The 21,765-nt window shown below is 41.0% G+C and overlaps 8 protein-coding genes and 1 non-coding gene across 12 annotated transcripts; 5 read left to right on the forward strand and 4 right to left on the reverse strand.

Annotated features, from left to right (window-relative positions):
* Nucleotides 1-58: 58 nt before the first annotated feature.
* On the forward strand, nt 59-5,651 carry LOC117790711 (zinc transporter ZIP13 homolog). Of its 2 annotated transcripts, none has more exons than XM_034630247.1 (6): nt 59-426; nt 3,881-4,257; nt 4,316-4,423; nt 4,489-4,902; nt 4,961-5,116; nt 5,176-5,651. In XM_034630247.1, the coding sequence occupies exons 2-6, from the start codon at nt 4,047-4,049 to the stop codon at nt 5,352-5,354; spliced, it is 1,068 nt and encodes a 355-aa protein (XP_034486138.1). In that variant the 5' UTR covers nt 59-426; nt 3,881-4,046; the 3' UTR covers nt 5,355-5,651. The 2 variants fall into 2 exon arrangements, with proteins under 2 accessions (XP_034486138.1, XP_034486139.1); XM_034630248.1 differs by lacking the exon at nt 59-426 and adding an exon at nt 2,877-2,986.
* A 1,279-nt stretch (nt 5,652-6,930) lies between these two features.
* Nucleotides 6,931-8,433, reverse strand: LOC117789434 (40S ribosomal protein S8). Its single transcript, XM_034628463.1, has 4 exons — nt 8,415-8,433; nt 8,024-8,130; nt 7,374-7,785; nt 6,931-7,121 (listed from the first exon to the last, which is right to left on the reverse strand). The coding sequence occupies exons 1-4, from the start codon at nt 8,416-8,418 to the stop codon at nt 7,018-7,020; spliced, it is 627 nt and encodes a 208-aa protein (XP_034484354.1). The 5' UTR covers nt 8,419-8,433; the 3' UTR covers nt 6,931-7,017.
* Nucleotides 7,208-7,254, reverse strand: LOC117793088. Its single transcript, XR_004618230.1, has one exon. It is a non-coding gene; the product is annotated as a small nucleolar RNA R442 (small nucleolar RNA).
* A 421-nt stretch (nt 8,434-8,854) lies between the features above and the next one.
* On the forward strand, nt 8,855-10,188 carry LOC117789433. Of its 2 annotated transcripts, none has more exons than XM_034628461.1 (2): nt 8,855-9,711; nt 9,764-10,188. In XM_034628461.1, exons 1-2 carry the CDS (start codon nt 9,046-9,048, stop codon nt 10,049-10,051), a joined length of 954 nt encoding a protein of 317 aa, XP_034484352.1. In that variant the 5' UTR covers nt 8,855-9,045; the 3' UTR covers nt 10,052-10,188. The 2 variants fall into 2 exon arrangements, with proteins under 2 accessions (XP_034484352.1, XP_034484353.1); XM_034628462.1 differs by having other exon boundaries at nt 8,857-9,711; nt 9,785-10,188.
* Nucleotides 10,067-12,175, reverse strand: LOC117789432. Its single transcript, XM_034628460.1, has 5 exons — nt 12,010-12,175; nt 11,720-11,955; nt 11,472-11,657; nt 10,762-11,412; nt 10,067-10,706 (listed from the first exon to the last, which is right to left on the reverse strand). The coding sequence occupies exons 1-5, from the start codon at nt 12,035-12,037 to the stop codon at nt 10,197-10,199; spliced, it is 1,611 nt and encodes a 536-aa protein (XP_034484351.1). The 5' UTR covers nt 12,038-12,175; the 3' UTR covers nt 10,067-10,196.
* A 484-nt stretch (nt 12,176-12,659) lies between these two features.
* Nucleotides 12,660-15,329, forward strand: LOC117789766 (KAT8 regulatory NSL complex subunit 2). Of its 2 annotated transcripts, XM_034628899.1 has the most exons (6): nt 12,660-13,252; nt 13,309-13,501; nt 13,556-13,719; nt 13,786-14,186; nt 14,522-14,992; nt 15,080-15,150. In XM_034628899.1, the coding sequence occupies exons 1-5, from the start codon at nt 12,742-12,744 to the stop codon at nt 14,975-14,977; spliced, it is 1,725 nt and encodes a 574-aa protein (XP_034484790.1). In that variant the 5' UTR covers nt 12,660-12,741; the 3' UTR covers nt 14,978-14,992; nt 15,080-15,150. The 2 variants fall into 2 exon arrangements, with proteins under 2 accessions (XP_034484790.1, XP_034484789.1); XM_034628898.1 differs by lacking the exon at nt 14,522-14,992 and having other exon boundaries at nt 12,668-13,252; nt 15,080-15,329.
* Nucleotides 15,330-15,416: 87 nt separating this feature from the next.
* On the forward strand, nt 15,417-18,265 carry LOC117789765 (glutamyl-tRNA(Gln) amidotransferase subunit A, mitochondrial). Its single transcript, XM_034628897.1, has 4 exons — nt 15,417-15,569; nt 15,623-15,870; nt 15,925-16,167; nt 17,230-18,265. The coding sequence occupies exons 1-4, from the start codon at nt 15,537-15,539 to the stop codon at nt 18,230-18,232; spliced, it is 1,527 nt and encodes a 508-aa protein (XP_034484788.1). The 5' UTR covers nt 15,417-15,536; the 3' UTR covers nt 18,233-18,265.
* LOC117789767 (NADH dehydrogenase [ubiquinone] 1 beta subcomplex subunit 11, mitochondrial) lies at nt 16,309-16,961 on the reverse strand. Its single transcript, XM_034628900.1, has one exon. It carries the CDS (start codon nt 16,893-16,895, stop codon nt 16,434-16,436), a length of 462 nt encoding a protein of 153 aa, XP_034484791.1. The 5' UTR covers nt 16,896-16,961; the 3' UTR covers nt 16,309-16,433.
* Nucleotides 18,266-18,503: 238 nt separating the features above from the next.
* Nucleotides 18,504-21,514, forward strand: LOC117789497 (uncharacterized protein C2orf42 homolog). Its single transcript, XM_034628527.1, has 4 exons — nt 18,504-19,502; nt 19,567-20,190; nt 21,000-21,161; nt 21,224-21,514. The coding sequence occupies exons 1-4, from the start codon at nt 18,504-18,506 to the stop codon at nt 21,491-21,493; spliced, it is 2,055 nt and encodes a 684-aa protein (XP_034484418.1). The 3' UTR covers nt 21,494-21,514.
* Nucleotides 21,515-21,765: the final 251 nt, after the last annotated feature.

Genomic DNA, 21,765 nt, shown 5'->3' on the forward strand with positions numbered 1-21,765 from the left:
TTTGTCTTTCCACACGGCCCAAAACAAAACAAAAACTGCGCTCATAAGGCGTACCTGCTTCATTTCAGCTGTAAATGCCCGCGACGAAACGGCGAGACTTGATAAACATTCTCGAAAGCTAGAAAACTGGGTGACAATCCTCGTAAATTAAATAAAAGTGTAACATAGAAAACTTTAAGCTTGTAAGCATCTCGAATAAAATCCAGTTACTCAATCTCAGTGTAGATTAGTGGTCTGGCGAAATTGATCGATACTGCGCATTAAGAATATTTTTGCATGTTAGCCTATCACAGACTTAACAAAGAAGTTGATGCACTTATGATCCCGAAGTACGAATTAAATCGGTAAACTATATAATGCAGACAAAGGCGACCGCAGCAATTAAGTGAAAAACCTGCAAACATTACATGAACAAGGAAGACAACGGTAAGACGGAAGTAGTGTATAACTAACCTACACCTACAACCAATATGTTTGTATAACAAATAAAAGTTTCAAGTAGTGATAAATCGTCACTGTCAGCGGCCATATTTGTTATTTTTGCGAACAGCACTAAAGTTATAAATGTGAATCTGTGCAATGAACAACACTTGAATATGGCCGAATGGCTGGCTGATAATCAAAACGATAACACGGTCAAAACAACAACAACAATAAATTGATAAACAGGTTTTGGCTAGATCACAATTGCGCCGTAAAGACTTGTTCCGAAGCCAAATAATGTGGATAAACCCTTGGTCAACACAATCAAAATAGCTTTTCACATTTCACAATCCTTTGTCATTGACTTTTTTGTACATATGTATGTATGTATATTCTGCATATGTTTACTTGTACATACACTCATATGGAATGGCAGCAAACGACGCCATGTTCCCACTTTTGCTCTCTATGGCATTCCCTCTCTTTATCTCTCATTTGTCACTAGCACAGCTGATCGACTCAGGCGACTTGCTCTTATCATTTCGTCACAACGGCTGTGTTTTCTTGATACCCCACATACACAAAACCTATGTATGCACATATATAAATACATATTTATGTATGTAGTACCAACTAAACAGAGCTGCAATGCATTTCGCTTTTAAGTGACACATTCTCATTACATTGACTTGCTGGAACGGCACGTTTCGATTGATAGTACGAGTAGCTCCATCTCTCTCTCTCTCTCTCTCTGCTCTCCCATTCCAAATTCCTCTATAGTGCAGCGTGCAAAATAATGTACGCCATTGCATTTCACATGGAGAACATAATAACGGATCGTCGTCGTTATAGATGTCTGATTCATGTTATTATTATACACTTATATGTGACAATTTTAAATAAATATAGTTAACTCTACGTAGTTGTGCGTGGTTGGCAACGCTGCCTCATTGAAATCCCCCGCAAATGGTATTGTGCAGATCGGACAGTCACGATATACACAAAGTATTATTTAAAGGAGGAGCAACGCATCTCTAGCCTCATATCGAGTAAGGTTGCTGGCGTGATAAGACGGTCGATCATAAATTTCCGCATTAGCAGCAGTCAAGTGTGTGCCAGGGAATTGTATTGTGTGTGCGTGTGCGTGTGACTTTTCGGTTGGAAGATAAACAAATACAATTACATCCACAAATACACGGATACCACAAATCAAGTTCAAAGCACCGGCAACCGCAGTCGGAGAAGCACTTGTCAATTTTTAATAGGCAGCTCTTTTGTCCTCCATATCTACCTATATTCATACATATGTACAGATCTTTATGTGTACGCCTGAGTGTCAATTTCTATAATTGAAATATTTTGTGTTGTTGTTTGTGCGTAAAGTTCTTTGTATGATCATATTCACACATGTATATAAAGTGCCTGTGGTATCAAAAACAAGAACTGTAGTCCCATCTCGACTCTAGTATTTCTTTTTGATTTACGTGCTTTGCTTATGTGCTACGTTTTTCGCCCCAAGCAAAACTCATATATGAATATACCTATGTATTTATGTATAAATTTATTATAAACTGGTATTAGTTGTGACCAGCTTGTTCTTCAGGTTGGTCTCTATGAGCAAATACTTTGCCGCACTTCAAAACACATGTGTTCTACAAAATACAAAATTTGTTAGATATTTTTTGAGTAGTAAGTGCAAGTGATACAATGTAAAGACTTGTTTCCTTGACATTTAAATATGAATTGAAAAATCTTGATAAGAGAACCACAACTGATAGTTTTGTGAGCGAATGCAGTACATTTATTTACTAACAAACAAACCGCGTCTATGATTAACTTGAAAAAAAAAAACAACTAACTGGTAACTACTTGGTTAAGAATTGTTGATAAGCAAACCGCAGTCGCTTTTCGAGACTGATAGACTTGTGAGCTGGCTGAACAGTTAGCAGTCGCTGGCGTCGCAGTTAGCAGGTGAGACGCGTTAGTAGAAACCGTTTAAACCTTAAACGCATTTGCTCTACCAATTTGGCATTGATGTACGTATACGTGATATTCGAACGCGACTCACATAGTCACCCAGTCCCGTAGACGCCGTGTGATCAATCACAATCAATACACATAGAGAAAGAGAGAAGTAAGTCCAGTGTTCACGTTTTTCGATATTTATCCATAGTTGACGGCTCGCTAACACCTCAAAGACTCCCAGTTAGGCCCGAAGTTAATCACCGACATGAATATGTATATCTTCTGAATGTCTACACACTCGCTATTGCCATTTAGCGGCGTCTATTTATACATATGTATGTATCTTATCGCCAGAAATTGAACAATTTAAGCTGCATTGTGCACATCAAATCAAAAGTGAAGCGAACTGATTCAAACTGTGTCGTAAATCACAGGTGCACAAGTCTTCAACTCGACTTTCAGTTACTATTCCAAAAAAAAAGTGTTTCAATCATTCAGTCTCCGTGTGCTCGCCAACTGATTCGGATTCGGATTCTGATTCAGCTTCAGATTGTATTTCCTTACCATTGCCAAAGTGTTGTTCCAGACGTTCCTCAAAGTGCGATTTTTAATTGATTATCTGTAAAAATTATGTGTGTTTGAATTTGTGCTGATTTGAATCATTAGCTTGCTGGTTTTCCTTGAGTACCACCTGATATCTGTTATTATAAGATTGCATTACAAGATTCAGGGCGATTTCATTTGCACTATGAAAATACAATTTATACGAGACCTTTAAACTGATATTTATTAATACTAAGTAATGTTATTATTATTTAAAAGATCGTATCTTTATTTAAAATCAAGTGCGTAATTCTATAAATAATAATAAATATGGTTTGCTGTTATTAAAATGTGCAATACTGAATTAAAATATCAAGTGTTCATCCAACATTCGTACATTTAAACAGCTATTCGACATAGAAATCCATGTATTTAAGTACTTAGTCAGAGATATCTTTAAATGTTGCAATTATTAATAATGCAGTAAATGCTTTGAAGTGAGTAATTCTATGCTTTTCCATTGCTCCATCTTCATAGTGAAAAACCCTCACGAAGTTTAGAAAATCTTCTATGAGCCTCATGGGGGTTTTGCGACTTTTGATAAACTGTCACTTTTCACACAGTTATCAGTTATCTAGTCATATATAAGCCGTGCTACTTGACTTTTACACTAGACCGCTTATCGATCGTGTCAGTCAAGGGTGTGGATCATGTGGCTCTAACGGCTGTTGCCCGGCGGAGAACATATTGTGGAGGATTTGTACATCAATCTAGTATCAGGAAAAGTGTCTGCACTGATCGGTTGCTAGGCGACTAAGTTGTTAAATTGTTGTTGCTCATTGTTAACTTAAAATCCAGTGAAAAATATTCTTATGAATTCAAAATCTCAAAAAAAAATGTTTACATTGTTTCTTGTTTTTTAATATTTTTTTCCTTTTGTAAATTGCAGTTTCTAAAAAAAAAGACAAATTGTGGGACATGATAAGGACTTGATTGAGCCATAGCCGAATACCAAAGACACTTAACATCTAATCCACTCAAGGCCAACAGATAAAGCTAGTAATAAAAGATAACAGTATCGTCATCATCAAAATCAACAAAAAGAGTTAACCACAATGAATGTGAGCAGCGGATTCTTCGATGAACACTTTGGCATGATCTACTCAAATCTGGTTAATCAGTATATGCCCGAATATATAAAGAGCTTGGAGTACACACCATGGGTATTTTCGCTACTCGGTTCCATTGTGATTGGCCTCAGCGGCATTTTTCCGCTTTTCATCATACCCTCCAACGAGAAGTTGGCTAAAGAGGGCTATAAAGATCGTAAGTCTGACAAATATAAATAAACAGTCATCACATTTCTGAATTGCGCCATTTATAGCATCCGAGTCCAAGTTTTTGAGGGTGCTGCTCAGTTTTGCGGTGGGCGGACTGTTGGGTGATGTTTTCCTACATTTACTGCCAGAAGCCTGGGAGGGCGATAACCAGAGTGAGTAATCTCTTGTTGTAGTTAGTCCAAAGAGATAACGAAAGTTCCCCCTTTGTGTTTTATAGACTCCGACGGTCATCCATCGTTGCGCTCCGGCATGTGGGTGCTTTCCGGAATACTCATCTTTACCATAGTCGAGAAAATCTTCTCCGGCTACACGAGCGCCGACGAGGAGAATCCTCAGCCCAAGTGCGTGGAAATCGCCAATTGTCTGCTGCGTCGCCATGGCGGCAAATTGCCCGAGGGTCAGACGTCGGACAGTTGCGGTGGCGCCTGCGACATTGAGGATGTGGGCAAGGTCTGCTTTTTGCGGGAACGCGAACAGAAGGCCAAGGTGCAAAAGGAGCAGCCCAAGAAAGTCGCTGGCTATTTGAATCTGCTGGCCAATTCCATAGACAATTTCACCCACGGTCTCGCAGTGGCCGGTTCTTTTCTGGTTTCCTTCAGGCACGGAGTGCTGGCCACTTTTGCCATTTTGCGTGAGTGATTGTGTCCTAGCCAGCTTTGCGTCAGCCTAACTAATAAGTCTGTTTGCAGTTCATGAAATTCCACATGAAGTGGGAGACTTTGCCATTCTTTTGCGTTCTGGTTTTAGTCGATGGGATGCGGCACGCGCACAATTGCTGACGGCCGGTGCCGGCCTATTGGGTGCTCTCGTGGCCATAGGCGGCTCCGGGGTGACATCAGCAATGGGTAAGCATACTTACGGCTAAGATGAATTCTTTAACTAACAAAGTTCTTTCCCATTACAGAGGCGCGTACCTCCTGGATTATGCCATTCACCGCTGGCGGGTTTCTACATATTTCATTGGTCACAGTATTACCAGATCTCTTAAAGGAGGAGGAGCGCAAGGAGTCTGTCAAACAGCTGCTGGCCCTAGTCTTTGGCATTGCCTTAATGGCCCTCATGACGATGCTATTCGAGCACTGAGCGCCCAAACAAACGATTAGAAGTTGCTTTCAAATTTTCTGTTATCTTCATAGCCACTGCATATCGAAATTGTCATTGGCAGTACAAATTGCCAGATATTTGTTGTACTACAACTTCGACTACGACTAATTGACGGGCCCTGTGTGTTTGTGTTATGTAATTATAGCCAACTAATACGAATGATATTTGAACTATTGTTATTGATTACGTATATTTTGTAACATACTGTATGAATTAAAATTGCATAGAAACAAACGAAAAAAAAATATACACTTAAATATACTTCTCATTTAAGCATGAATCAATTTATGCAGTAAGGTCTTCTTATTTTTCCATTGTTTTGTATATCAGAAAATGCTTACCAATGAAACTATTTTTCCATTTGCATTTTACAGGGTAATGAGCAAGATCGTAGCTCGTCATGCTGATTATAACAATTTGGACACGCTAGTCATAATGCTTAACACAGTTTATAATAAAATATTACAACTAATTCGGTAAAAGGTTCTATTTCAGTTGTCTCCTTTCGGTTTCTTTTTTGAAACATTTTAAAATTTGAAAATGATAAAAATTTAATAAAATTTGAATGCAGACTAAATTAAGATGCCAAACCATGATCGAAATGACATTCCGCTTGAAAATCGGTAAGGCTTTGCCAAAGTTATGACAGTTCGAAGTTGTTTAATTCCTGACCTAGAAACATTTAAAGTCAAAATATTTCTTAATTTTGACATGATATTTTACAAAAAAATTAAAGGTCTTACAATCAAGTTTAAAGTGTCGTTTTGTACTAATTAAGATTAAAAGTGAAAACTTGAGATTTAAAATTTTGAATTTCCAAATTTTCAAAGGGGGGACCCTTACCATTAACGTGAAACCATGGCTATGATGGTCGAAAAATTATACAATTTTCTAAACGCAAAAAATTTAAATGTAGTATGAATTAAGTGACCGAATCATGATCAAAATGGTATTCCGATTGAAAATCGGGTCAGTTTTCTTCGAGCTATGACAGTTGGAAGTTTATAAACTCTTTGACCTAGCAACTTTACCACAGCCGTACCGGTACAAGCGTTTCGGGTTTCGGTTCTTGAAAGAGAATCAATTTCGGTTACGGTTTCAGTTCCGGTACTGAAAATGAAACGGTTAGATTCGGTTAACGGTTCAGATATCGGTTACGGTGTTCTTCCCTGGTTAAAACCTTAAATCAATTGATCCATCAAACAGAAAAATACACATTAAGCAAAATAATACCTAATAGATATATTGAAGTGCTGATAGTGATTAGATAATAAAAATACTGTCGTAACATCTATAAGACGTCTGTTTCGTTTTATAACACCAATATTTGCATTCTTAGCTAATTAGGCTACAATCATAATTGACTTGACTTTGATTATATCCAGTTAGTTGATCCCATCACTGCGAATTGAGAACATTATAAGCCATTCTAAAGGGTCACCTTACTGTCTGTGCTTATTTTGTGTTTAATACCAATTTGAGAACATTTTATAAACAAAACTATTTAACATAGTAAACTGCCGAGTGCACAAATACGATTGAGTAGTAAAATGTGTTCAATGTTTTTCTTATAAAAAAAACAAGCCGTTTTATTGTTTTCAGTTGCAAATCAGTTGGTGGTTTGCATTCTTATCTAGTGCCTTTATTTCTTAGACTTGATCTTCTTAAGGTAGAATTCCAATTCCTTGCCTTCCAGAATGTAGCCATCGGAGCGACCGCACTGTCCGGGGCGGGAAGAGATGCAAGCTGTCGGAGAGAAGAGAGAGAAGTATAGATATTAGAGACGATAGCATATAATGAGCAAAGTCGATCTGTTAACTATTCAACAATGTCATCAGAGTAACTATGACAAGCAAAATTCACACCCAACTGGCTTGCATCGCACTTAAAACAAGATTGATGCAATAAAATTAGCTGGATCGCTATAGTTTTTATCATCATCGACTGGGACAATTATTGAAATGGTAACAGAAATGGAAACGAAAGGGGAAAACATACCCAAGATGCGGCCAGAGGTGAACTGATCCTCAAGAGCCTGCTCGACCTTGCCGTACTTTTGGCGCTCCAGGTACTTCTTCATGACCTTGTCGCTGCGCTTCTTGGACAGCACATCGTTCTCATCCTCCTTCTGCGCATGCTTGGGATTACGCTTGCGTCCCAGTGGCAGCACATAGTGTGACTCGTACCATTGACGGAATGGTGTGGCATCGATGACAACAATGCTGTTCTTCACCAGCGTCTTGGTGCGCACCAGCTCGTTGTTGGAGGCATTGTAGACAACATCGGCAATACGCGTCTTGCGTGCAACGCCCTCAGAGGCCCACGCAAAGTTGCCGTTCTCCAGGCGCAGAGCGCGCAGTTTGGAGTTGCCACCACGGGTGCGCACTGAGTGCACGCGGGAGGAGCCAAGCTGCAAATACAAGTGTCCAATGATTAGCAAGAATTCTCCAAATACTTAAACTACAGATAGGGATTTCTAGTATGTCTAATCAGTAGTCCGAACATAATGCTTTTTAATCATCAAGGATATTTGCTTACGAACTAGTCGAGTGCGATTGCAGTTGACACGCGTTAACATCATTTTATATACATACACACATGTATTTATCAAACACTGGCGAATTGAGTGTTGGAAAGGGGGAACTCACCTTGGTATTGGCAGCGGGACGACCCAACTCGAACTTGCGCTTCTTGCGGAGCGACTTGCGCTTGCCACCAGTGGCGCGACGCTTGTGTGAACTATCGCGGCTAATACCTTAAATTGATTTAAATTATAAACACAATTAAAATGTAATTCAATTCACTCAACTTGTCAAATATCAAGAAAATCAAACACATACACACAACAGTGCAGCACGCGGTGCTGCTGCTGCTACTCAACTTTAAATGCACAAATAACTGCAAAATTTATATATTTCACATATTCGTCTACTGCAAAACATGCAGTCATAAGTTATGCGCACTATTATGTTATTTTTATGCATTTCACTGATGATTTTCTTGATATTTTAACACAATTTTATCAAGCCGACGACTCACCCATGTTCGAGTAAAAAGCGAGAAAGAAAGGAAAAGACACGCACAACCTCGTGTCAAAAATTTTTAGGTTATCGACTGGGCAGTACTTAAACCATTTGACAGCGATGGGCAGCACTTTTGCAGGGTTGCTTTTCAAAAATTACTGCCAACTTGCCGCAATTTCTGTTGATGTAACCTCATTTTAAGTTCATTTAGCCATAGATTATTAAGCAAATGAATTGGAAATAAGAAGAAATAAGGGAATAATAATTAAAAAAGGATAGTTTTCAGAAAAATGACTATAAAAATAGTGAGAACACTATCGTACTTTTTATTCATTTTCAATCTATCGGTATTTCTTTTTGAGATTCATGGCTGCCACATCGGTTAAAAAAAAATTGAAGCATCGATACATCGATGCACGTACTGAAACTTACCATCTCTACTATCGATATAGTCGATAGATCAAGGGTTTCTTAATCGCAACTGTACACGAACTAATAATAAAATTTTCGTTCAGGATTATTGAAGTTGTTCGATCGAACTTAATCGGAACGATACTGTACACGAACCAGAAGATTAAACCAAAGCCAACTCGGTCCAAATAATTGTTGTTTTTTTGCATACAAAAACGTAAACAAGAAGAGCAAAAATGGTTGGCAGAAATGCTAAAGCGTTGTCACACTTTCACCGCCTCACCGAATACATTGTGCAATGCAAGCACTGCGATAAGACGCTGTCATCCAAACACACCTCCTCGAATCTGACGCGCCATTTAATAAGGAACCACAAGTTACTGGCTCGAGCCATATTTGCCGGTGATGAGGGCAAAATGCTGGCCGAGCTGAGGGAGGAACTTAATGCCCCCGATCCGGAGCCCGAGCCCGATGTCGAATTGGACGCCACGATGGGAGAGCGGGAAACTAAGACGGCGGTACGCACCATCATTGATAACCAGCATCAGGGAACAATGAAACAGGATCAACAACATCATCATCATGACACACGCAACAAAGTAATTGGCAAGAATAATAAACTGTGGGCGCATTTTGTGCGTATATCCGAGTTTATGGCCAAATGCAAGCATTGCAGCAAAACGTTATCCTCCAAGCACTCGTCGTCCAATCTGATGAGGCACATCGTCCGGCGACATCATAATTTTTCGAAAAACTTGAGCTACTCCCAACACAGCCTAATCTCACCTAAAAAGGAGAATATTAAGGTGGAGGAGCGAAGACAAGTGGATCCACTGGAAAAGGTGGACTTTGACGATGTCGACAGTATAATTGAGAAGGTCACGGACCAAATGGATGATGAGGTAAGCTACTGCGAAAACACTTAATACTGAAGGGAATGAATTTTGATTTTAGTTTGATTCGATTTCGCAACAGGAACCTTTCTACGAATACGTGGTGGACAATTCGGAAGTAATGGTAGCAAGGCATTGTGATGACGAGCCATCAAACATGACCAACTCTATGGAGCATCAAGGCGATGGCAATTCACTGCACGAGGGAACCACTCAAATGGACGAGAAGCTCAAAGCTGAAACCATATATTACAATGAAATGGCCGAATTGGCAAGAGCCAAGCGACGCCTTATTGATCTGCAAACCAAGAAACTCTTACTTGACATGAACGTCGTGGAAACCAATTAAATAAATTATTATCAATTATTTTGTTATGATAATATTACACACAAATATATTATATGATTTAAAAAACAGTAATGACAGTTGGCCTATGTAACAGTTTGAACTTATATACATTATTCTTAATAAATACAAGAAATAAATCGAATTGTTATGAGCTCGTCAGATTATTAACAGACTCTTCGCTTTTCCCCATCGCGTTTAGTCTTTCGAATTCCAGACGCTCCTTTCGCACCTGTTGGGCAACCAGAAACTTCTGCATGCGATAGAAACCAGCTTTCTCGCTAAAATATATTGCCTGCTGTCGCAACAGATCTTCTTTGAGTTCCCTCATGAGTGGCGTATCGTCGGCTTGAATCGTTGTCGTCACCAGCTGGGCATCATTGCTGTCATTACTAAAGTCGGAGTAAACATTTTCACCCGATTGCGCGGAGAGGGAGTTCTCACAATTCTCGCTTTCGATTAACTGCTCTCCAACATCGTCCAGATCGTTGAGATCGTCTTCTTCAACCTCAATAATTTCGTTATAGAGTGCTTCATCGGTATCGGTATCTGGAACTGCAATGTCAACCTGATCGGCAGCTCTCTCAGCGTCGTCTCCAGCAATAGGGGAATATAGGGTGACAAACTGTTGTTCTTCGCCTTCTGTGGCTGGAGACTCCTGCAAAAGAGCGGGCAAATGTAATTTAAATGTATAAATATTGGCAATAACGTACATCACCATAATCTCTGCGCATGGCAGCTCCGTGAACCTTAATCATATGTGTGCTGATGTTTTCCTGCATGTGTTCGCTGTCCTCGAAGTGCTCCTCACACATTTGGCACTTCCACACCGACGGATCACTGGTGGATTCACAAAAATCGAAGAATGAATCCTCGCTTGATGGATCTGTCTCGGTTTTGACTGGCAGCGATGTATCTTGAAGGTTCCAGATAATGTTGTGCATGCGATGGAGATGACGTTGCAGATTACTGGTGCCCTGATACGACAAGTTCTTGAGGCAAACCCGACAACGCACCGTATCCTCCGAGAGACGCGTAATGTATTTCCAGACCACACTGCCACTGACACTGCTCCTGCGGGACGTGGCATTCTCGTTGGTGCTGGACATGGCAGCTTCTTGTATATTGCCAGGTGATTCTATTTTAACACAGCTGGTTTCATCCATAATATCGTGTCTGCGCTGCAGGTGCGTTATGACATTCGCCGTTCCATGGAATCGCATCTTTCGATTGCATAGCTTGCAGAGAACTGTGTTCTTCGTCAGCTTTTCGCAGTAGTTCCATACATAGCTGGATCCCCTGCGCTCCTTTGTGCACGACTTCGTTTCGGTTCCCCAACGAACGTTTCTCGGCATTCGGTTTGCCTAGAATTTATAGAGATGTCTTGAAGTAATTCGATACACAGGCTACAGTCCATACTGACCATTTCATCTATTTTCTCAGCGTGCATCCGTTTTAGATGCTTTGTAATATTGGAAGTGTTGCCGCCACCGAAATATAGCACCTTCTTGCACAGATGACAAAGTGCGCGCTTGTGATCTAGCTTGGTGCAAAAGTTCCAAACGATGCTGCGATTCGGTCGTCCCTTCTTTACTGAATCCTCAAGATGCTGCAATGAAATACGTTTGTTTATGTTAACAAAGTTCTTTCAAAGATTGAAAGTCTACTTACGATGTCGCTGACGCTGTGAACCGTTTGTAAATGGCGTCCTAGATTGGCGGTTTTGTTGCCAAAGGTCTCACTGCATATCTTGCATCTATATACTTCGGAGTGGTCAGGCACAGGTGTAAAGTATCTCCAGACGTAGCTGCGACGATTGTGCTTGGGAAGAGGAATCGTATTTTGACTCTCCATGTGCTCCTCCGACTCAGTCTCGGCAACTAAATCACTTTCCTCCGGTTCCTCATCTGGGATTCACCAAGTTAATAATATAATTATTAATTTAACTCAAAAATACTTACATATTAATTTCATTTTACCCTCGTTCATGATGCAGTAATATCGTGATTGTTTCAACTAAATTCGATAGCTAGTTCCATCTAAAGTAGCGAATTACTCTTTGATTGGTTACAGGTTACTTCGTCAGAAGTTCTTATTATATACATTAAAAAATATTGCTTTGGTAAACCACAATTTATTCACTGTTGATATAAAATATATTTTAGAAATCTTGATATCAAAATATTTTTTAGTTATAATCGATGACATCGATTGCAGTTTGGATATTTAGTTCAATTAAAGAATAAGTTCAATCTAAACTAACTAGTATTTGTTATCGATGGTCAACTTATTTTGCCGATATAAAAAATGCAATAACTGAATAAAAAATTAATAAATTTGACAAAAATCTAAAATTCGAATATATGAACTAAAAAAAAACAATTTTTTTGATAAAAGGTAAAAAATTTCAGAATACCTGGTAAAGGAAATTAAATTTAAAAAAATCAAACCAGATCGGGAAGTTTTACTGGAGTGGGAACACTCTGTTTAAGGACGCTGCGCCGAAAAACGACACTTTTCGTTCACTGAACGAACTGTCTTTGAACTAAATGACCCAAAATCAGCGATTTAGTTCGTTTATTCACTTTAGTGGTTTGCTCAATAGAACTTATTCCGAACGATTCGATACAACTCTAATTTTCAGTTCTGTCGTTGGAAAATCAGTCGCAGCTGAAAAAAATATTGAAGAAAAGATGTCAAGTTTTTCTCCGAACCAATTGCGCCAATGCGCGCGGTTCTCGGGAACTGCATGTACACCAGAGAAGGAGCAAAAGCTGCGCGATCAAATACACAGCGAGCTGGCCAAGATTAAGTACTGCAGCAATCCCACATACGAATGTAGTTTGATGCGCCTGGATGGATATGAGTATTGCATTCGTCACATTTTGCGCGATCCGCGCGCCAATTACCGCCAGTGTACACATGTGTATCCCAACGGGAGGAAGTGCACCAATGCTGTGCCCAAGCTTGACACCAAAAAGGAACAGATTTTAACAACACTGTGCTTCGAGCACAATCGTCAGACACAATTGCAAAAGACTCACTTGTCCGTGGGTCGCTTGCGCAGTCGGGTCGAGACTAATGAGACACTACTGAACAATTTATCGCATCACATTAATGTGGAGGACATCAAACCGGAGCTGCCCAAACCCGAACCGGACGATGATGAGATTGATGTCGTATCGCCGCACGTGACACCGTTTGGTAAGTGACATTTCGCTATATTGTGAAATTGTTTATAATCTTCAAATGTCCTGCAGTCAATGAGGATCATACGAATAGCATTGGACAGGTTGTGGCAAGCGTGCGAAAGCGTCGTCGCATCTTGGATTATGCCTCGGACAGCTCCAGCAACGATGACGACCCACCATGTCTAAGGAACACTGCACGAGATCTAGAATTCTTCGAATCGGACTACGAGAGCGTCGACTCGGAGGAAGATGATCCACTCAAGTGAGTAACAATACTTTTCTCTGAATATAACGTGTTTAACAATAATAATTGCAGACATGCTGGTGTCTACACCCGTGCCGAGGCAGTGCGTCTATCTGAGCTGAAGTTGATCAAGTTACAGGGATTGTATCGAGATCAGATCACACACTTGCAACACGTCTTTAAGCAGCGACGACGCAGCTATTTGCACGACATTCGCCGCGAGCGGGAGACATACTGTAAATAATTTGTAGATTTAGCAAACGTGATGCAACTGTTTTTATACTTTGTACCTTCAATTACAGGCAGCATTCATGATCAACTCAAGGAGACACCGCACGAGCGCAAATTGTATGAGCAACTGAAGGCATTGAACGGCTATCATCGCAGACAGGGCATGGAGGCGGTTCTGTATAAGAAGATGAAGGAGAAACGCACACGTGACACCTTGCTGTCAGCCAAATCTTCCAGTCAGCCCAAGTGCATCTTTACCGAGGGCGGCGTCAAGTGTGGGGAACGAACACTGCCATGTTGCAAGCATTGTCGCAAGCACATTCTTGAAGATAAACGTCAGGTGCTGTATCGCGCCTGTGGCGTTGAGCGTAGTGGGGTTGTGTGCCAAGAACCAGTGGCTAGCATTCTCGAGGACTCCACTTGTGTTCTCCATTTGAACGTGGCGACTGCCAAGCGTCAGTACATACAAAAGGTGCGTTAAACAGAGGCTGAGCCTAACTACTACCAATACCACTACCAAATCCACTACCAATACCACTAGCACCTAAATAAGCCTTGTACACCATTTGTATACACACTTAAAGCATACATACGTTAACATATTTGCATATTCATAAAACAAATCAGATGATACATACAGACAGCATTTATACCTAAATCAGTTGGTAGTGCTGTAGTATATATACTTACTATATAGTCATAGCTAGACTTACACGCATACATAAGTATTTCGTAGCGTTAAATGAACAAGCTTGTGATCGAAATTTGAATAAAAGACCGACCTTTCACCCCCCTCCCTCCTCATAGTTTTATGGAGTGCCGAGCACCTCGAAGAGCGAAAGTATATTTGCAGCAGGCCGCAGTGCGGATAGTTATAACAGTGACGGTGATGGTGATGGTGAACGAACCGTTGATTCTAATGAGTCTGGGAATCTATTGGACTTGACAAACGGTATATTTAATTTTGACAATGATATAGCCGAAGATCTGGCTAATTCTATTGATGAGAACTATGCCATGCTACTGAACATGGACTGTAGTGAACTGGGGCTGGGGCTCGAAGATCCCTATTTGAACGATCGTGGATTAAGTCTTGAAAATCAAGAGCAAGTTTCGAATCAAGGCGAAGAAGCAATTGCAACTCCAAGTTCAAATGACATCCAAATCGAATCAAGTTTTGAATTAAATCAAGTCGATGATGATATTATGAATATTCTCGAAGGCATTGAAGAAATGCCTTGGTTCGACGATCTACTCCACTAACTCAAATCATATCCTGCATGTACCATTTCATTATTATACTTTGCAATTAGTTTTATTTCTCAATATAATTATAATTAATGTGTCTTTTTTTATCATCTACAGAAATGCGAATCTGAGACTGAAGACGAAGAACCGTCTTCTATTGCCATTAAACTGGAGATAAAGAAAGAGGAACCATTGGATGCAAACACTTCTCTTAATATAACTACAGTACATGGCGAAGAAAGTCAAAAAAGTATTGAGATGATTAAATCTCAGTCTAATGTATTGAATAAGGCGTAATATGTAGTCGAATTGTTTAGTAATGTAGAATGTTTTAAGAAATATATATGTGTATTACTTGTTAGTCAGATAAAATGGTTTTCAAGATATTCCCGCCTTTCAAAAGCTGCAGTCAAATTTGAAATTATCGATATTATGCCCATCCCTAGTTGACAGGGTGCCGGCAATAAAACTGTTGATGGCCAAAATATAAAAAAGGCTGTGCACTTCTTTTGTTTATCATGTTCTTTTTTAAATAAAAGCATAAGAATTTTTGAATTACAGATTAAATATAACAATGAGACGTCACGTGCAGTTGAGCATTAAACAGGTACGGAATATTTGCAAGTTCTTGTCTGGATTTTCAAATGACTGAAATTTCAGCTGACTGCCGGTTACATCAATGGTCAATTGTCTCCACTCACAGTGGCGGAGCAGGCGCTGGAAGATGCCGCCAAGCTTAAGACTTTGAATGCCTTTGTGTGCGTCACACCGGAGCAAGCTCTTCAGCAGGCCAATGAGTCTGTGCAACGCTATACAAAGAAGCAACCAATTGGCGACCTGGATGGTGTCACTATTGCCATCAAGGATAACTTTTGCACCACTAATGTGCCCACTACATGTGCCTCCCGGTATATGGATAGATATACTTACTTTAAAAGTGTTAAAATCATTCAATCCTGTAGCATGCTTAAGGATTTTGTGCCGCCCTACGATTCGACGATGAGTGCACGGTTACGTCAAGCGGGAGCTGTTTTAGTTGGTAAAACTAACATGGATCAGTTTGCCATGGGCGCTGGCACTGTGGATTCTATTTATGGGCCAACGAAGAATATATGGAGCGAGGACTTGAGCCAGGACAACTGGAGAATAGCGGGAGGCAGCTCTGGTGGCTCAGCATCAGCTGTTGCAGCGGGTTTGTGTTATGCGTGAGTACAAAAAATCATTTGTTTACATTTTTGTTACTCTCTCTAACCTCAACGCGCAGCTCGCTAGTCTTAAAAAAACCGAAATCATTAGATGGTGTAAATTAATTGCTATGATTTTCATGGCTACATTTCACTACAAGATTTCATGCCGTAATATGCAATTTTATTGACAGGCCTGATGAGCGAGGCAGCATTTTGGACACCAGCTTTTCGCAATTACATAACATTCGCTTACAAAACAAACTAAGGGATAGTGCACTAATTGTTTAAATGATAATTTCCGTATTGCCGAGATCCTCGTCGGAAGGCAGCACTATGCTAGCTTTGTCCACGTAGTCGGGGCTGACCAAATCAATGCCTGCCTGTTCGCGGCGACGCAGCTCGAGGAAACCTTCGCGTTGTGCCCAGCTGCGAAGTTGCGTGTCGGGCAAATATGCCCAGTAGAATGTTCCCCATACCAGGCAGAGTGTCACAGTAACAAAGAATGTGGACTTGGTTGCCTTGCGATCCTCCGCTTCGGTTTTGTAGTCAAAGCCATAGCTCATCCAATTTTTAGGGCTGGGATTGGCAAAGTCTTCGGTTGTAACGCTGGCTGGTGCTGCAACCGTCTCGTCCTTCTTCGGCGACGTGTTGATGCTGCGGCACGCACGCAAAGCAATCGCTTGATTGAGCGCCACAGAGCGCTGAAGCGCCACGGCGCGGCTGGTTAGGCGAAAAAGCGCAGACATCGCTTCAGAACGCTAAAATGTTCGTAATTTTCGTAAATTTTGGCAGTCTCTACGTTCGTTTTTGGCGCAGTGTGACCGTTCTGCCTTTAAATGTCAGCTGTGTTTTTTTTAACAATCGAAAGAGCGTACATCGATGAATTCATGTTGGCTATCAACTTATCGAAGTGACTTAATTATATTTTAAGTAAATTCAAATTGAAAAACGGAATAACTTTATTGATTCAAATTTTAGTGACTAATGCAATAATTTCTAAGTCATTGTGAACTTGTTGCATTTGGAATTAATGCATATTAAATAGAGTATAAACTATTATTATTTATTTGTGCATTCTAGAGCAATCGGATCTGATACGGGTGGATCAACAAGAAATCCAGCTTCATATTGTGGAGTGGTGGGTCTTAAGCCTACGTATGGCCTATGCTCGCGACATGGATTAATTCCACTGGTCAACTCAATGGATGTGCCAGGTATATTTGCACGTTCCGTTGGCGACTGCGTCGATGTGCTGAATGCGGTAGCCGGTCCGGATTCCATGGACTCGACGAGCATACAACAGCCATTCAATAAGTTGCAGTTACCAGAAGTGGATCAAATTGATTTGCGATCTGTGCGGATTGGGATACCAAAGGAATATCACTGCGACGGACTGTCTGTCGAGGTGCTGGAAACCTGGACCAAGGTGGCCGATTTACTGGAGAGTGCAGGTGCTAGGGTGCGTCAGGTGTCACTGCCCCACACAGCGGCCAGTATATTCGTCTATTCGATTCTAAATCAGTGCGAGGTTGCGAGTAACATGGCTCGTTACGATGGCATCGAGTATGGACATCGTGCCGCCGATGAACGCAGCACGGAACAGCTCTATGCTCAATCTCGGGCGGAGGGCTTCAATCAAGTGGTCAAGACACGTATTTTGACGGGAAACTTTCTGCTTTTGCGCAAAAACTATGATCACTATTTTGAGAAAGCGTTGCGTGTACGTCGATTGATTGCGGAAGACTTCAGCCGTGTCTTTGAGGCTCAAGAGGATTTTGAAAAGGTTGATTTACTGCTAACACCCACAACGCTAAGTGATGCACCGCTTTACAAGGACTTTATCACACAGAGCAATCGTGATCAGTGTGCCGTGCAGGACTTTTGTACACAGCCCGCCAACATGGCAGGTATTCCAGCGATTTCAATTCCCGTGCGCTTGTCAAAGGCTGGATTGCCGCTCAGCCTACAAATAATGAGCAACAGTTTAAATGAACAACTGCTGCTGACAGTGGCACGTTGGATAGAAGCACAGGTTGGATTCGATAGCTTAAAGAGTTTACAGAGGCCTGCTGAAAGACTGTAAATTGATTTAATAAACATTTAAATATCAAATTAATTTTAGTTTCCTTTGTTTTCGTTTTTAAATTGCGAGCCCAACTTTAGAGTTATCGATAGTTACATGTACCATCGGTCTGTTTGCGCATTTGAAAATGAAGTCAAGCTGGCAGCCCTTTGAAATCAGCTGTGCCGTCGCATCTCTGCTCAAAAAGTTGCCAGATCGGAAATATGGGCAGGGTGGCAGCCCCCAAACAAATCGCATTTGAAAATGCTGAAGTCGAAAACATTGAAGAAAGATGTCAAGTTTTTCTCCGAAGCAATTGCACCAATGCGCACGGTTCCCAGGAACTGCATGTACACCAGAGAAGGAGCCAAAGGTACGCGAGCCGGCCAAGATTAAGACAGCTACACTGCGTGGTATCAGAAAATGTCTAAGTTGTGGAACTATTAATGGCAGTCGTGCGCTTCTGTGTCGCAATCCTGTGTGTCCACAAAATAAGAATGTATTTGATGGAGTGCAGCTGGTCTGTCGGCGAACCGGCTGTGCTGTGTACTCACTGCGTACAAAGGAACGGGAGCAGGATGCACAACCCCGGAATTTTGTTTGCATTGAGGATGTGACATTGTCACTGCAACCGAATGCAGCCGTTGTGTCCAGCAAAGCGGTCTGTCATGTGGATGCGTGTAGGAATGACAACAACTGCAAGCACATCAAAGCCTGCCGAGAATGCAGTGAACAGATGCCCAAGGCGCTGGTGTATACAGTGTCGCGGGAGGTGCTCTGGAATCTCAACATAAGCCTGGAGCAAAAACAACAGCTCTGGCAGCAGTACAAGATCGCCGAGGAGCAGGAGCAGATGCCAGCGGTGCAACGCTTGAATGCCACCACTTTTGTGGTGAAATGTGAACGCTCGAATACGTTTCCAGCTGAGCATCTGCATGTTACCGCACTGGCTAATGGTTTGTCCACCAAAAAGGGCACCTATGCCTGTGCCTGTCGCAAACTTAAGATCATTGTGGAACCGGACAACTCGCTAGTCATGCAGGATGAGATTTGTGATCATTTGCTGCTCGTCTTGGCTGGAATTCTAAGTTCGCCGCAGGGTAAAACGGTCTATGGCAACTTTACGAAATCTCTGCAATCCTTTTGGATGCCCGCCAAGTTGGAAACACCTCTGGGCGAGGTCACACACGATGATTTGCGTTTGAGCTTAAGCATCAACATTGGCGGTGACATTGATCCGCATGAGGACATTTACATCTTTGACGACGAATGCTGTGAGACTGTTACTGACGTAAGATGGTTCAAGTAAACGAATATATAACTATAACATAGATACATATTTGTTTCCATTACAGCTGCTGCCTCTGCCGGAAGAGCTTCCCGATGTTGTTTACAATGTGGATTCTACGCCTGCCCAGAACAGTGCCAACAGCAGTGCTGTGGTCCGCTATGCCAACGATGCTCAGCTCCTGTCCAATTATGACATATATGCCGAACAGCAGAATCAACACCTGGAGCTGACAGACTGCAATATTGAGCTGATGGATCAGTATCAACTGACTGATCAAATTGATTTGTGCAGCGAAGATATTGAGCTGCCGTTGGTCAGTGAACCTTTCAACATATTGGCGCCTCCGCCCATTTTTACAAATGCGCCACCAACGACAACCAATCAGCTGCCACCTATTGAATTGCCCACCATTTCTGTGATCAAAGAGTCGGCCATCAAAGCATCCGAAATTGTCAACGAAGTAAAGACTCGTAAGCAGCCGCCCTTGCCAGCGAAACGTACGCTTATTGTAAATGAATCCACGGGTACAGCCGCTGTTGAAGCTGTAGGAGTGGAGGTGGAGCCAGCGTTGGCCTATGAGGCCTGGCTGGATTATGTGATAGAACTGATCAATGACTCCATTGAGCCTGTGCCAGAACAGGCGGCAGTAAGCAGGCGCTTGGTGCAGCACAGCCTTCATGTTCACAAGGTATGCTACCGATTATCCTAGACAATCCAACTACTCAGGGAATAACACCAAAACCGATTCCGGAACCGTTAACCGAAACTAACCGTTTCATTTTTAGTACCGCATCTGAGACCGTAACCAAAATAAATTCTCTGTCCAGAACCGAATACCAAAACGCTTATACCGGTACGGTTAAAGAGTTGACCAACTTCAAACTGTCATAACTTGTTCAAAACTAAACCGATTTTCAATCGGAATGTCATTTTGATCATGATTTGGCCTCTAAATTCATTCTGCATTTAAATTTTGTTCATTTAGAAAATTTAATTATTTTTGACCAAGATTCGATATCGATGGTAAGGGTCCCCCCTTTGAAATTTTGAAAATTCAAAATTTTAAATCCCAAGTTTTCACTCTTAATCAACTCCCTATATCGTAATTAGTGTAAAACATCACTTTAAACTTGATTCGGACACCTTTCATTTTTTTGTAAAAAATCATGCCAAATTGAACAAAAATTTTGACTTGTAAAGTGACTAAGTCCGCAGTCTGACCAACTTCAAACTGTCATAACTTGATCAAAACTGAACCGATTTTCAAGCGGAATGTCATTTTGATCATGATTTGGCCTCTAAATACATTCTGCATTCAAATATTGGAGAATTCGTAAAAAATTGTTTTTTCTCTATGTACCGGTACTGAAAGAAATAAACTTAAATAGAACCTTTTACCAAAATAGTTATTTCGGGACTTACCGGAACCGAAACCGTAACCTATATTTGTTTCGGTTTGATTCCCTGCAACTACTCCTTTTTTCTTGCTACTTTTAGGAAACCTTCTCCCATTTTTGCAAGAGTTTCAGTGCTGGAATCAAGCATCGTCCACTTCATAAGGTCGCCGTCATTGAGACTGGCAAACACAAAGGTCTCAGCAAATATGTTTGGCATTTTAGCGCTTCGCACACTGTGAAGCGCATCTTCAGTAGTCGTAATGTGTGTATATAGTCTCAACAACATCCTGACCAAGACACTAATTGGTTTTTCCTCTTTATTAGCTCTGTCTGCAGCTGGAACGCTCCTTTCAACGTCACAAAGATGGACATTTTGAGCCATATGTGCGTCAAGCGCCTGTGCAGACAATTCCACCAATCAAGCAGCGTTTTGTCTATACAAAACTGAGACTATATATGGTTAACATGCTCTTTGATACTGAGCAAAAGGACAAGAGCGGATTGCTCTTATCATGGACTCCAGACGTGCTGGCACGCAGTCATTTTGGCCTGATGCAAGTTGAATTTACTCTGCAAACGCGTTCACCGATTTAAATGTACTACACATGTGCGTAATCAGATGTTCTTTATTTTTATTTGCATTTTCTTTAGTTTTATAAGTTTCGTTTTGCATCCACATCAACTTTTCATTGGCTTAACCATAACTTACGTGTACATACAATACATAAACTTATTTCATTTTAATATATATCGAGATACTGTTTCTTATGCATCGGTTCATATGCTTTCCTCGTGCACTACTTGAAGCTTTCAACAAGTTTTCTATTTTCTGATTCTTTCTCTTATATCCGTTTACTTCATTCGAC

Source organism: Drosophila innubila (assembly GCF_004354385.1).
Source record: "Drosophila innubila isolate TH190305 chromosome 3R unlocalized genomic scaffold, UK_Dinn_1.0 2_E_3R, whole genome shotgun sequence".
Lineage (NCBI taxonomy): Eukaryota > Metazoa > Arthropoda > Insecta > Diptera > Drosophilidae > Drosophila > Drosophila innubila.

What these genes read in the sequence shown, in the direction of transcription:
- LOC117790711 (XM_034630247.1), top strand. Translation starts at nt 4,047, where the DNA reads ATGAATGTGAGCAGCGGATTCTTCGATGAACACTTTGGCATGATCTAC. An exon ending in TAAAGAGGGCTATAAAGATC is followed by an intron (nt 4,258 to 4,315) that starts GTAAGTCTGACA and finishes CGCCATTTATAG; the next exon opens with CATCCGAGTCCAAGTTTTTG. An exon ending in CTGGGAGGGCGATAACCAGA is followed by an intron (nt 4,424 to 4,488) that starts GTGAGTAATCTC and finishes TGTGTTTTATAG; the next exon opens with ACTCCGACGGTCATCCATCG.
- LOC117789434 (XM_034628463.1), bottom strand. An exon ending in GTCCCGCTGCCAATACCAAG is followed by an intron (nt 7,786 to 8,023) that starts GTGAGTTCCCCC and finishes TTGTATTTGCAG; the next exon opens with CTTGGCTCCTCCCGCGTGCA. An exon ending in CACCTCTGGCCGCATCTTGG is followed by an intron (nt 7,122 to 7,373) that starts GTATGTTTTCCC and finishes TCTCTCCGACAG; the next exon opens with CTTGCATCTCTTCCCGCCCC.
- LOC117789433 (XM_034628461.1), top strand. Translation starts at nt 9,046, where the DNA reads ATGGTTGGCAGAAATGCTAAAGCGTTGTCACACTTTCACCGCCTCACC. An exon ending in CGGACCAAATGGATGATGAG is followed by an intron (nt 9,712 to 9,763) that starts GTAAGCTACTGC and finishes TTTTGATTTTAG; the next exon opens with TTTGATTCGATTTCGCAACA.
- LOC117789432 (XM_034628460.1), bottom strand. Translation starts at nt 12,037, where the DNA reads ATGAACGAGGGTAAAATGAAATTAATAT. An exon ending in GGGTAAAATGAAATTAATAT is followed by an intron (nt 11,956 to 12,009) that starts GTAAGTATTTTT and finishes GGTGAATCCCAG; the next exon opens with ATGAGGAACCGGAGGAAAGT. An exon ending in CTGAGAAAATAGATGAAATG is followed by an intron (nt 11,413 to 11,471) that starts GTCAGTATGGAC and finishes TATAAATTCTAG; the next exon opens with GCAAACCGAATGCCGAGAAA.
- LOC117789766 (XM_034628899.1), top strand. Translation starts at nt 12,742, where the DNA reads ATGTCAAGTTTTTCTCCGAACCAATTGCGCCAATGCGCGCGGTTCTCG. An exon ending in GAGGAAGATGATCCACTCAA is followed by an intron (nt 13,502 to 13,555) that starts GTGAGTAACAAT and finishes TAATAATTGCAG; the next exon opens with ACATGCTGGTGTCTACACCC. An exon ending in CCGCGAGCGGGAGACATACT is followed by an intron (nt 13,720 to 13,785) that starts GTAAATAATTTG and finishes CTTCAATTACAG; the next exon opens with GCAGCATTCATGATCAACTC.
- LOC117789765 (XM_034628897.1), top strand. Translation starts at nt 15,537, where the DNA reads ATGAGACGTCACGTGCAGTTGAGCATTAAACAG. An exon ending in TGCAGTTGAGCATTAAACAG is followed by an intron (nt 15,570 to 15,622) that starts GTACGGAATATT and finishes CTGAAATTTCAG; the next exon opens with CTGACTGCCGGTTACATCAA. An exon ending in CCCACTACATGTGCCTCCCG is followed by an intron (nt 15,871 to 15,924) that starts GTATATGGATAG and finishes TCAATCCTGTAG; the next exon opens with CATGCTTAAGGATTTTGTGC.
- LOC117789767 (XM_034628900.1), bottom strand. Translation starts at nt 16,895, where the DNA reads ATGTCTGCGCTTTTTCGCCTAACCAGCCGCGCCGTGGCGCTTCAGCGC.
- LOC117789497 (XM_034628527.1), top strand. Translation starts at nt 18,504, where the DNA reads ATGTCAAGTTTTTCTCCGAAGCAATTGCACCAATGCGCACGGTTCCCA. An exon ending in GCTGTGAGACTGTTACTGAC is followed by an intron (nt 19,503 to 19,566) that starts GTAAGATGGTTC and finishes TTTCCATTACAG; the next exon opens with CTGCTGCCTCTGCCGGAAGA. An exon ending in ACAGCCTTCATGTTCACAAG is followed by an intron (nt 20,191 to 20,999) that starts GTATGCTACCGA and finishes TGCTACTTTTAG; the next exon opens with GAAACCTTCTCCCATTTTTG.